Source organism: Polyodon spathula, chromosome 10, assembly GCF_017654505.1.
Source record: "Polyodon spathula isolate WHYD16114869_AA chromosome 10, ASM1765450v1, whole genome shotgun sequence".
Taxonomy (NCBI): Eukaryota; Metazoa; Chordata; class Actinopteri; order Acipenseriformes; family Polyodontidae; genus Polyodon; species Polyodon spathula.
In genome coordinates, this window is record NC_054543.1 from 30,761,113 (window position 1) to 30,775,472 (window position 14,360).

The following is a 14,360-nucleotide window of genomic DNA, read 5'->3' on the forward strand; positions in this document are numbered from 1 at the left end:
CTATTTCCGATGGGAAAACGGGCAAATGTGTGTCTTTTCGTTCACATAAAGTCAGAAAAAAACAACATATGAATCCAAATTAACATGTATTTATACTAAAGTAATAGAAAAATGACTACAAAAGATTTAGAAGTGAGTAGTTTTTCGAGAATTACGATTATACTGTAAATACAGGAACCCAGGAACAAAAATTGTGTTACATAGTGTTATCGTAATCGCTCTCAAACGTAATTATTTACTGTATTTTTTTTTTTTTCTCTCATTTGAATTTGCTCTTACTACTGATTTTATTGTATTTTATAACTGCTCTTATCTGTAATGTGATATTTTGTAATGTGATACTTTGTAACAACTAAGTTGCCCTGGATAAGGGCGTCTGCTAAGAAAGAAAGAAATAAACCACTTTCTTTTCTTCATTTCATTGGATTCCAGCTGTAATGCCACATTTAGAAAGCAACGTTTTTATTATGTTAGTGCTCAAGTGTTTAGAGTAACTGAAAAAAAAAAGCAATTTATTCTATTTAGGCCACACCTATTATGTAGTTTTATGAACACTATATACATCTGGAGAACCTAACATTTTGAAAAAGCAATACCCTTTTTGACAGTGTTTATAAGAAGTGAAAAAGGTCTGACTATATGGAATCAGTGAGATTTTGCTGAAAGGTTCAGCTCTTTACCTTGTTCCACATTTTCCACTGTGCCATACTCAGCTAAAAGGCCATCCAAAACCTACAACAACAGAGAAAACACAACCAGTTAGCAAACGCTTTCTTTGCATTTTACTTAAAGGCGTAGTTTAATTTTTTTTATTATTATTATTTCAGCTATGATTATAGTTTTTTCTTTCATTTTAGAAAAGTTTACAATTTCTGATTAGTTTACTGAAAATCCACTCCTGCTATTTTAAACCCATCCCCATAGCCTCACCAAACACATCAAATGCCAAATGTTATACTCCTGATTACCAAGTCTTTAAAATGATTTTGATATCTGACATTGTGGATTCTTTCAACCCTAAATAATAATAATAATAATAATAATAAATAATAATAAATAATAATAATATAATAATAATAATAATAATAGGTTGAACAGATCAGAACAGTTTTAACTAATAGAAAAAAAAAATGTTTACCTGTTTAAAAAAGAAGTGGATTTTTTTCCCCATAAATACTGGACCATATTGCTACATAACATATAAAAACGATGGTGAATCCGAAATGCATTTCGGTTTCAGCACCGTGACGACGGCAGTACAGTGACAAAATCCCATCGCTCATTTGCATGCACGTCAACAGATTCTTAATATAATGTGATGATAGTAAATGGTTTTTATCAGCGTTAAAATAACATGGTCCTCTGAGCTGGCAGTGAGCTGCTGTGCCAATGGTACACCGGATCCAGATAGGATCTTTTCAAGTGACTCTGTTAGTTTTGTTGGATTTGTGTGAGCTCTAATATGGGTAGCGCTTATTACTTTTTAGTTTGAGTCCTTTTCTTGCACAATCATGGTTCAGCACTGAAGCTATTTTCTTATTTCTTTTGCTGCATGACTTCCTGGGCAGAAATCCATCATGTTAGGAAACTTACAGCAAATAACGTGCATGAGAATAGTGATCTAAGTTATTATACAAACAGAAAAAGTATTCAGTGATTAAAGACGACAGACGATATTTTTGCTGAAATCCTTGCAGGTCTTTGATAACTCACTAGGATCAGGAAACAATAATACTCCCCCGCTCTGTAGCCATTTTGTTGTCCTCCACAAACCATTTGGCTTTGGATATGTAACACATACCATTCTGGATGTAACAGTTTCCAGTTATTTTCAAACAAAAAAATATTCCATAGTCTCTATAATCTGTGGATGACATTTCCAAACTATAGAAAATATCCAGTTTACAAAAATATTTTAGTAAGGCAATATAAAGCATTGCAGGATGTTGGCCAAACTATAGTATTTCTTCAAATGGGAACATTGGCATTATCCACACTATCTGTTACATGAACATGAATCTATGAAGGGGATTGATATCTGTAGTCCATTCTGGGACTGGATTATCTCTATTGTCATCTCTGCTGATATAATAAGAGTCAAGTCAGATCAATCAGCTACTAGGAATGGCTTCCTCTACTTCGTACATTGTCTTCAGCCACTGACTCCCTGTGTGACCCTGAGCAAGTCACTTAACCTCCTTGTGCGCCGTCTTTCGGATGAGACGTTGTTGTAAGTGACTCTGCAGCTGATGCATAATTCACACACTCTAGTCTCGTATCTTGTAAAGAGCTTTGTGATGGTGGTCCACTACGAAAGGCGCTATATAAAAATAAAGATTATTATTATTATTTATATTATTATTATTATTATTATTATTATTATTTATTATATCTTACTTCAAATAGTTTTATTATGAAGTTTATCAAAAACTAACATCTCCACAAATCAAGTAATAATATGATACCATCCCCCTATTAATACTGACAGTGGGTTTATGAATCACACTAAAAAGCTGTCAGCCTCAGTGTTTTCTGGTCTGTTTTTATGCATGACTTCCATTACATTCAATAAACCCACAGCATTCCACACACAGCCTGAAATGCTGTGACTTGTTCTACCAAATGGAAAAGGATGAGAACATAAAAACTAGGTTAGAGTTTTCTGCAAATACCACCTGAGAATGTTCGACTTTATTTCCAGAGCTTGCTGGCTGTCTCTCTTTAAGAATTCCTAAAAGGTATTAAATGTAATACCCTGTTCCATGTAGAGATAATATTCCCCCTTCATGAGAGTCAAGGTGCCAGCTGATCCAATCTGCACAGATTAGACCAAGTACAACCTGCAGTATTCTTTAACTGTACAGCTATGGCCTTGCATGTTTTTAGTTTTAGAGTTTTGGATAGGACCGGACATAATATATATATAATAATATATATATATATATATATATATATATATATATATATATATATATATATATATATATATATATATATATATATATATATTTTTCATTAAGTATATGGAAAACTACAAAGCGGTATGTAATTCAATATGTTAACATTATATTATTCAGCAGGTTTTCATTCGACCAACAATTAGACCCCCAATATATTCCTCATAATAATTTGTAATCACTTGTTAGTAATAAACACTGATAATTCCCAGTAAATTATTATTTTTTTTTTTTTTAATATTAGGTTTGTATTTTCTACTTTTTGCCTGCAATAATGTTAAAAGTTCAGTACAGGTTGGATTCTGTAGTTCAAAACTTTCACAATATTTAAGCCACACACCCTTAAATCTGTTTTCCGTTTTCATTACAAATCAGCTGTTGAAAACAACTCCCTGACTCAACAAAATAATACGTCCACAAGATAATGCCTGTGTCATGGTACTGTAGGGAATTCCTACTTGTGCTTATCAAGACATCTAATTTAGGAACCACTAGCGTAGAGCAAACCCGTGGTGGAGTGCATGCTAACTGGAAATACGTCTTAACACTATACTCTACACCTCTGCATGTACATTGACCAGAGAGCAGCCAGGGCTAAACACTGCGTGAAAGTGTGCTTACCTCCCACTGCAGGTCAGGGGGAATGTTCCGGATCTGGATCTTTCGACTCCTGTGAAAAGAAATATGACGGTCAAGAAAGCTACAAAACAGTATCAACAACTTGCAATGGTGAAAAACCACTTGGTATAACACTTGTGAATTCTGTGATATTCCATACCGTTTCAAATCAACATTTTTAAGATTCAAGATGCATTTTTTGTTCAACAGGATTCAAAATGGATGCCAAAATAATTATTTTCACATTCAAATTTCAAAATACATGCCATGGGCATTAAATATCCAGAATATTTTGACCCATATGAAAAATATTACAGTTATATTAAATATATAGATCTTTGAATTAAATTAGATTTTTTTTTTTTTTTTGGATGGCTGATGTCTTTTTCTAAATATAATATGGCCATTTGGTGAATGTATCTTATATACAGGTGCCAAAAAATACATTCTAACTATATCTGAAATGTAACCAAATGCGGAGATTTTTAAAAAAAAAATTTTTTATCATAGGTTTAAAAAAAGCACTTCTAGAACGACTGTAACTGCGTTCTGCATTCTGTGCGACAGTTTGCCATCTCTGTCAATACACAGATAGAACCACTAGATGGATGTGATGGAACCGATCGAAATAGAGTGCGGAGGACAATCATTCTATCAGAGGGATTGCAGCCGAGATTAACTGCCTGAAACGCGACGTGCTTTGCCAGTATTGGGGATTGTCTCTTCAAGTTTTCAGTTGTGTTGAACAGTAGGGGCTCCAAAATGACACTCAAACTTCAGTACCTTTTATTCCTAAAGGCAGGGGTTGCTGGTGGTTTATACAAGTTTTGTATTCAAGAGCTGAGGCAAGATTGCAAACAGAAAACTTAAACTGTAATTGTATGGGTTTTGCATCACCTAGAGTTTTAAGATTGAGACATCATTTTAAAAAAACTATAAGAACATAATTTAGATATTTTATTTAACATCATGTAATCAAAGAAACTACAAAATGATACCGCAAAAGCCTACCGCAAGCCACAATAGCATTACAATATTTAATGTTAGATTTTGAAATGTCACATTTTTCAGAGTTGTCAGTTTTTCGTTAAGTATATGGAAAACTAGAAAGCAGTATGTAATTCAATATGTTAATGTAACATTATTCAGCAGGTTTCATTTGACTTTATGAATCAGTTAACTCTATAGGGTGATTCACTTTTTGTTTTTGTTTTGCCGCTGCTATGTTTGTTTTTTGGGTTATATTTCCATTTCAAGTTGTGCAACAGATATGTAACAGGAGTTAAACAGGAAGTGAATGGAGCTGGGAATAAAGAATCAGTTCTACAAGACTTGTCCCGAGCACAGAGACTTCTCTCCCTGCGACTCTCAATGAACTTTACTTCCTCACTCCGTTATGTGCTGGGGTGTGTGTGTGTGTGTGTTTTTCTTTATTATGAATGTAACTGGGGTGTAGAAGACTGCAAATCGGAATTTCCTGTGAAATGCTGAATGGCAGCAGAATGTGAATGAGCCTTTCTAATTGTAAAAAGCACTGTTGAGAAGGCGTAGTCACACAGAACTTGGATTGTTACATTCCACCCATTCTCTGGTGAATTGCTGCCTCGTGAGGAATTAAAAAGCCTACTAGCATTTCTCTTCTTATTTCACTGTTTTTAACCGCCTCTTGGCTGCACCCATTTACATGCATAGGCTCATACTGACCACGGGACAGTAGCAGAAAACACCTGAAATAATAAGTTCAAGCACAACAATTAAAGATGTATTCTCCCTTATCTCCCTAAGGTGTTTACTTAAACACGCTAGGTGGATCCTTAACTTAAGGGTGCTTTTGCAACTGGCCACTCAAGCTCTTTAGAAATCTGCAGTGAGGTATTCCTTTTGACATCCGGAAACCCCCCTAGCTACCTACTGTCCCTTAATTGATTTCAGATAAAAACACTATCTTGTGGCAGATGATAGGCACATTTTGAGGAGAATTCTGAAACTAAGCAAAATAAGTAAGGCTTCCATCCAGAAAGACAGAATCATAAAGGTAAAACTATCAAGAAACATTTCATCCCCTTTATCAGAGTACAGTGTTTAATGGTAATGTGAGGAGTTTTTTCACATTAGACAGAGTATTTGGTGGTAAATCCATAAAACTACAGATGTGAATTTCACCTGTCTACAGTGCCAGGCCACATCCTTCAAGGTGTAAATAAATGGCGAGGGTAAGAAAATTACCACCAGTGCACACACATACAAAGGGTTCTCATAATCACGTAATAATTGCACAATGGTTACAAATATTTGTAGAAAATGTAGTTTATTGGATTTTAGCCAAATGCAATCTGAAACATCTATAGGTGTATGACAAGTTTGGTGAAGGAAAAATTAAAGCAGTAGCATGACAAACAGACAGACAATGGACAGACACAAACAGCGCATTCCTAAAAATAATGTTTTAGTATAATAGTAACAGTAATCCAATCAAAGCTAGAAACTGTGTCACATGGTAGCAGTAAGAGGAGGAGGAGACAGTAAAAGTTTTTACCAGGGATTGTGAATTTTCAGGTAATGTGGTGTTATTTTATGAAATCCAAAAGGTTAGCATTCCCAAACTGTGTTATGAAATTATAATAAGAAATGTAAAAATATAATAAAGTGTCTCGGGCCAGAGGCAGATTGAGTCTGCCCAATTTATAACAAGTGGAGCCCCTCCCATCCAGTTACTATCGCTCCACGTTCTAGCAACAACACAAGCACTCGGAAAATGTAACTGTGCCGAATGCTCCATTCCACTTCGTTCTCATTTTCTTTGTGATTGTGGTGACTGCTTGGATTGCCTGTCACTGGCCCACTTCCTGGGATTGACAGTGTGCCAAAGTGACTGCTGCATTATTTGTGATTTACCCGTTTGATCCTCAAAGCAATAACAGCACTTTGTTGTTTTTTTTCCTTTTATTATTTATAGGATTTTAGAGGGGATTCCTTTCTTATTTTCTGTTAAAACACAATTAATATCCAACAGTTAAAGTAAAAATATTAAGAAATAAAGCTATTTTAATATCATGGGTGAATTAAAAGTTAGCTAATGATTCTTGAGTGTAACCAAACAGTCTGCTGCTGGTTTGTGAAACGCTGCCAGACGCAAACTATTTCTGCCTTTCAAAATCTCAGGGTGGCCAATTTTTTTTTCTGAAGGATAGAATTTTACAGCATGCAAAGCAGTTTAGGGTGTGATTCATGTTTTACCATATCTTAAAAAAACAAAACATGCAATTGCCCAAGAGAAAAATCTGAAACTGTGTGAGAAGCAGAATAAATGTTCACTTAAATGATCAGAGAGACTACACTCCTTATTCATACATGTTTATTGAGGAGTGCTTGTTTTTAAAAAGTAAAACCTTTTAAAGGGTTACCCAGGTGGTACAAATCTGAGAAAAGTGTGGTTAAGCATACAGTATGCAAGCACAAGCAAGCACAAGAATAGGATTATCCATGGCAACCTGCATAACATAATCAGTCATATGTTAAACTGCAAAATTACTGTACAATCCCCAATTACAAATCTGGGGTTATCCATGATTTAAAACTTTTTCAGAAAAGGAGGGTCCTCAGTTTAAAAGCTTTGCTCTAAACCTAGCGATAAACTGCTTCTGCGTCAAGACCTAATCAAAGTCAGACCCTTTGCATTCCTGTACATTCCCACCCAACGTGATCCAGTACTGGAACACCACAAACAGAAATGTATTATAAAGGCTTCAATACTGCTCCCAAACGGATATTACTGAGACGTTAAAAACTTATGTTTCCCTTTATTTTATTATGATTAGTTTTGGGGCTGCTGGAATAAGTTGAAAGGTTAGAACATGTTTATTATTATATTTTTTTTTTGAGAAATGAATTTGCCAAGTAAATAGCCAGCATATTTGAGTCATGTCTGTTATCCCTGCAGGGAACACACCATAAACACTGCCAGGCAACTGGTTCAGCAGCTGACATGGCCGCTCCTCTTCAGTCTGTGTTCAGCAGCTGACACGGCGCTCCTCTTCAGTCTGTGTTCAGCAGCTGACACGGTGCTCCTCTTCAGTCTGTGTTCAGCAGCTGTGATGGATGCTCCTCTTCGGTCTGTGTTCAGCAGCTGTGACGGACGCTCCTCTACAGTCTGCGTTTGGGAGCTGACACGGCTCTCCTCTTCATTCTGTGTTCAGCAGCTGGCACAGCCGCTCCTCTTCAGTCTGTTCAGCAGCTCTGACAGATGCTCCTCTTCAGTCTGTGTTCAGCAGCTGACACGGTGCTCCTCTTCAGTCTGTGTTCAGCAGCTGTGCCAGACGCTCCTCTTCAGTCTGTTCAGCAGCTGACACGGTGCTCCTCTTCAGTTTGTATTCAGCAGCTGACACGGCACTCCTTATCAGTCTATGTTCAGCAGCTGACACGGCGCTCCTCTTCAGTCTGTGTTCAGCAACTGTGACAGACGCTCCTCTTCAGTCTGTGTTCAGGAGCTGTTCTTGAGTTCTATAGTTGCCTAACCTAGAATGAATGAACATTTACTTTGGATCTGGTAACACTAGGCTGTGCACTTGATGATGCTACTGTATACAATTCACTTTGGCTGAATCTAGCCTACAGACCCTGTCTGACATCATCAAAAAGACATCAAGCACAGGTCTCTAGTCGTTTTTTCTCTGGAAAAAGCAGAGAAAACCTTTCAATGCCCAAGTGAGACCAAGAGGAGCCAAGAGAAGCCGAAAAAAGGGGTGAATCTGAGCAATACACAGAGGCCCTGCACCACAGACCTAACACGGACATAAAAAAAACAGGACAGCTGCTTCCACATCCAACGCTCAAAGAATACACTACGTACACTACAAAAGATTTAGAAGTGAGTAGTTTTTCGAGATTTACGATTATACTGTAAATACAGTATAATCATAAATCTCAAAAAACTACTCACTTCTAAATCTTTTTTAGTCATTTTTGTATTACTTTAGTATAAATACATGTTAATTTGGATTCTTATATTGTTTTTTTCTGACTTTATGTGAACGAAAAGACACACATTTGCCCGTTTTCCCATTGGAAATAGTGATATTTTGAAATATCACTGTCCTGGTCACAAAAGCAAAGTTTGTGGGGAATAATAGCCATTTTCTATACTTTTGAGGCATAAGCAATTAGGAAATAACACTTACTACCCAGCAACAAAAAAATTTGTTACACGGTGATATCACTGACATTTGCAGAGATAATGACTTGGACTGCATTATTGAGGAGTTTGGTGATAAAACGAGTGATCAGGAGAGGATTTAATAGTGGTAGATCCAGACTTTAATGAAGGCGGAGGGTCAAGACTGTCATGAAGGTAGGATACTTGATATTAAACATACCACTAAAGTAAACAATATTTTGACATTTTTTACGAGGGGGGGGGAGGTCCGGACCCCAGAACCCCCCCCCCCCCACCCCCCCCCCCCCCGAGATCCGATCATATATTATATACCCAGGATCCGCTATATATATATATATATATATATACTATATATATATTATATATAATATAATATATATATATATATATATATTAGATATATATTATAGATATATATATATATATATATATTTAACTTTTTTCAAAAGGCCACAAGACGACTGTTGGAGCTCTGACGGTTCTAAGCTTGTTTTTTTACCATTTCATTTGAGATACGCAGGTTATTGAATTTAATTACTTTTATCAAAGCTGTAGGTTAATTTCAACCCAGGGGTACATTTGAAAAATCCAGAATAAAGCCTTGGTTAAAATCAAAACCTCTCTTAGGATATTGTACAAACAGAAGCACTCATGATGATTGCAAACACAAAAAAATGTCTTCCATCACATGATGAAACATTGTAAATCTTTTAACATCACGATTGCACTGACTGCCAATTTAAAAACCTTACTCTAATACATTTTGCATACCCATACCATGTGATTACCATAGGAAGAGTACAGGAAAAAAATACTAAAACTATAACCAGTCCTAAACTATATTAGAAAGATAGTATAGCCTTTACTAAAGAAACTTTTTGTACAATATAGAAACAAAAATTGCATCTCTCCAATAGAAAACACTGCTGATTGAAAAGCATTCTCATCAGAAATCCTCTCTTAAATATTTGACATGTTTATACGCTTCTCTTATTTGTCCTTTTCTAAAATTAGAAAAAGCTGGAACAAGTAAGTCACTCCCATTAAAAAAAAAATCAGTTGTTACATAACAGAGAAGAGAAAACAGCTGCCAGTTGGCTACAGCAAAACCCCACCAGAAAATGTTTTTTTTTTTTTTTTTTTTTTTTTTTCTGGAGGGCTGTTTTCTAGTCTTGTACTGTATGTATCTTAAGGACTGCATCTGTCAGTTGTAAAAAGTCATTACCAGAAATTTGCTGAACTTATTGATTACGGATTCAAACTCAAAAAACTCCTCCAGCAACATAACAGAGTTGGTTAGGCCATGGTAGCATTTCCACAGTGGTCATTGGTAACCAAGGCAACTACTTACTGCAATAACCACAGAGCTCAATTTGGTGCTGTTTTCTTTTTATTATTTTTTATTTGCTATATCAAGATTTAACTGCAGAATACAAACATCAATTTAAGGTGATAGCTTCAAATGCTATTTTATAAAACATGCCCTATAGAGTTAATAAACTTAATCTAAATTGTTTTATTTGAATCTTATTGTTTTCTTCCTTAGTATTTTATTGCTGCTTTTCGTTATTATATACAAAATAGATAGAATGTCGTTGCTCCCGCGGCCCACAGTTGGGAACCCCTGCTCTAACCTACACACCTTGAATGTGGAAATTAATTAATGTAATATTTTGAATATTACATTACTGTAAAATACAAATAGATTGTCAATAGTCAAATTGATCTGGAAGGATAAATGCTTTTTCCTCAATTAGCATCTGCTAATCAAGCGTGTATTAAACAACCACTCAACTTTTAAACTAAATGCAGATTTCAGGGCATTTCACATTCATTCATGACAGCACAGACGCACACACCCCTCTGACAGCACAGACGCACACACGCCCCTGATAGCACAGACGCACACACCCCCGACAGCACTGACACACACACACCCCTGACAACACTGACACTCACACCCCCCTGACAGCACGGACACAAACACCCCCTTGCAGCACTGATACACATACACCCCCCTGACAGCACTGACACTCACACCCCCCTGACAGCACTGACAGTCACACCCCCCTGACAGCACTGACACACACACCCTCCTGACAGCACAGACACACACACACACCCGACAGCACGGACACACACACACACCCCTGACAACACTGACACTCACACACCCCTGACAGCACGGACACAAACACCCCCTTGCAGCACTGATACACACACACACCCCTGACAGCACAGACACTCACACCCCCCGACAGCACTGACACTCGCACCCCCCTGACAGCACAGACACACACACACCCGACAGCACGGACACACACACACCCCACACACTGACACTCACACCCACACACACACACCACACACACACACACACACACACACACACACACACACACACACTGACACACACACACACACACACCCCTGACAGCACCGACACTCACACCCCCCTGACAGCACAGACACACACACACCCCTGACAGCACGGACACACACACACACCCCTGACAGCACGGACACACACACACACCCCTGACAGCACGGACACACACACACCCCTGACAGCACGGACACACACACACACCCCTGACAGCACGGACGGACACACACCCCTGGCACCATAAGGCCAGATTAAACTGTATTTCAATGGGAGAAATTACTAGAAAGCTGCACTGGCAACATATACAAAAATTGTCATCCACCCAGAGCCAGGTTTAAAAGCTTTTAGACACAATATTGTGTGTGGTTTATTGAGTAGGTACTGTAGCTTCCAATGTTCTACAGTTTTTTTTTTTTTTTTTTTTTACTGTTGATCTGTTCCCTTACTTTTTATGATTTTTCTAATCATTCTAAGTTGCCCATCGTAGCCATCTGTAATGTAGGGTAGATCCAGCAAATGTCCTTAGATTAGTAAGCGCCAACACCCTCTGGTGCACAGGGGGTTGCCAACTTTCCGGACAAAACCAGCAATGCAAGCAAAGTGATGGGGGGCAATGAACAGCGAGTAAGCAAGTTTAGAGGGAGCAGCTTAGAGAATGTGACCCCTAGTGGTTAAGAATGAGGCTGCATTAACTATATCCAGATAGATATAACAGATCGTATTCCTGAGAGAGAGAGAGAGTGAGAGAGAGAGAGAGAGAGAGAGAGAGAGAGAGAGAGAGAGAGAGAGAGAGAGAGAGAGAGAGATCTGCCAAGTTTCACATTTTCAATGAAGGGGTTTTCCCAGGAGCAGGGAGCCAAGACAACATGCAGCAAGTGCAACGACGAACCTGCAGATAAAACGCTGACGCGGAGCACCGTGCAAGCAGACAGGTAAACATACCCTTCATGTGAGACCACGGCCTTTTGACCCAATGTCCCGTAATACCTTGCTTATTGAAGTCTGCCCTGTTTGGGAAAGACAGACTCTTTGCTAGCCAGGCCAGACTTCAAGACAGAGATAGAATAACCAACGTCAACAAAACTGAGCCCTGGAATAGGCCCTTATTGAGCCTATCAATGATATTTGAAGGTTCATTAATGATGAGGTGGCTGTGGTGTTGATATTTATAAAACAGAACTGGGTAAGCCATGCTGGTTGATATGAAGTACATCAAAGTGGTTTTTTTTTTATTTTTTTTTATTTTTTTGGTTATACTTTGTAACTTTTAACTTCCTCAGTTTACACTTCTCATCTGGAAAAGATACATTTGTGGTCTTTGAAAGCTAGTGTTTGTTTAGATTTAGATTTTCCTATTTAAATACAGCGCCAAAAAAATAAAAAAACTATGTTACAAAACAGAACAGAAAGAGAAAAAATGATGAGCCTTCCACTGTATAATAAAAACTGCTACACAAATTCGGCAGCATGAATACCTGTATGCCTCAGCCACTGTGTCGCATTGTGGTCTCAATGCAGTAATGTGCAATAGGACAGCTTTGCCCACACAGTAGGGTTGCCACCTGGCCCCATAATTCTGGTACACTTTGGGACAGGACATGGTTTTTAAGTTGCCCTTGAACTGAAAGCAACAAACACGTGAATTTAGCACTAAGCACTTGCTTGATAGTTTCATTTTACCTCATAATGATACATTGGTTTATTTATGTTATTTGTTAAACTAAATGCGTTTAGTTTAAACACTCCGCTCCAGTCAATGAGCCCTCAGCGTTGCGCTCTAGTATCATAGCAACAGCAATGTCACATGGTGGCTGGATCAGTTTTGACCATAAACAGCACCAGTTGTTCTTTTTTCAGAGAAAGATATCACTACATTTATATCTAAATATAATTTCAATTGCGTTATCACTGCAGGTTCTGTTAAACTGATAAAATGAATCTGGAATATAGTTTTATACAATGCAATGTACCTTGTGAATCAGCATAAGACATTTTCATTATTGCGTAATAAATATTAAATTGGAAAAAAACCACAAAAAAACTCAGTAACTCACCATGACCTAGTCCACCATTTGCACATGTAATATGGACAGACAGACAGGTCAACAGGTTCTTCAGTATACCCCCAGATTCTGAGTGCTGTAACTTTGATCACAATTGGATCTGTACTCTCTAGATGAAGTAAAAGTGTGACCAACAGTTTCTTACTTTTCGTTAGTAAAACGACACCCTCACAATTCTCTTACGGGTTTCCATAACTCTTCTATGTTTGTCTGGCTACAGTGCTACTTTCTTTGTTAAAGGTAATTGCACTGACAGGCCGCACCATTTGAGAGGGTACAGTAAGCTCAGTTTGATTATTATTAGTGTCCAGTACAAATGGTCGCGTGAGATGTCAGTTGAACCACTACATCCATATAAGCTGTGTGAGAGTGCAACTATTGAGCTACAAGCATGAGAAAGCATTGACTTCACAAGCGACATGATAGCTGGTCCTTAAATGGAGTGGCTACGTTGACCAATGTGTCCATTTAGACTCTCCTGGCTGTTCCTGGAATGGCAACGCTTGCAAACCACCACCAGCAGAAAGCACAACTCCATCTATTAATGGATGGATAGACAGCAATGTAAAGGAATCTATCTACATGGGGCTATGAAAAAAGCAATACCTTTTAGCACAACCTACTTAGTTTTTTCTTTACAAACATAATCTGTAAAGTTAAATTACGGCTAAATTGAAAAAAGACATTTAACTAAATAACCATTTGCGTGCTGGACACAGGTCTGGTGGTGTTAAAATAATTAATTCCCTTTTTTTATTGTTCTATAATTTTTTGTTAGTATGATTTACTGGGAGTTCCACTTAAAAAAGATGCAGTCAGAAGTTTTATGCTGTAACTAGAATAAAAAGACTTTCTTTGATATTGGCATTGTGAGTACACTACAACACAGTGTTTACTCCACTACGCAGCCTGTTTTTACTGGAATACAGGATTTAGTTGACCGGGCTCAGCCCAGCCTGTTTGCTTAATGAACAAATTACCTCTGTCTAATTAAACGTGGCCCGGCTCGAAGGAGGGGAGGGGGGTGGTGGCAAACAAAAGAACCTCGTGTCTGACTTGCTCGGGATACTGCTAACCAGCACAACTGTAGCACTGGGCTGATCTCTCTATATTCAGCGGGGAACAATACAGGACTGGCAGCTGCACTGAGTCAACCCATAACG

The 14,360-nt window shown here is 37.8% G+C and overlaps 1 protein-coding gene across 8 annotated transcripts in view; it reads right to left on the reverse strand.

Annotated features, from left to right (window-relative positions):
* LOC121322083 (insulin-like growth factor 2 mRNA-binding protein 2) overlaps positions 1 to 14,360 on the reverse strand; it is a 73,329-nt gene that overhangs the window by 15,087 nt on the left and 43,882 nt on the right. For all 8 annotated transcript variants that reach the window (XM_041261592.1, XM_041261591.1, XM_041261588.1 and 5 more), the window contains exons 3-4: positions 3,579 to 3,627; positions 681 to 732 (exon numbers count right to left, since the gene is read on the reverse strand). In XM_041261592.1, coding sequence (XP_041117526.1) covers positions 681 to 732; positions 3,579 to 3,627 — 101 coding nt within the window. The remainder of the gene's footprint in view (positions 1 to 680; positions 733 to 3,578; positions 3,628 to 14,360) is intronic.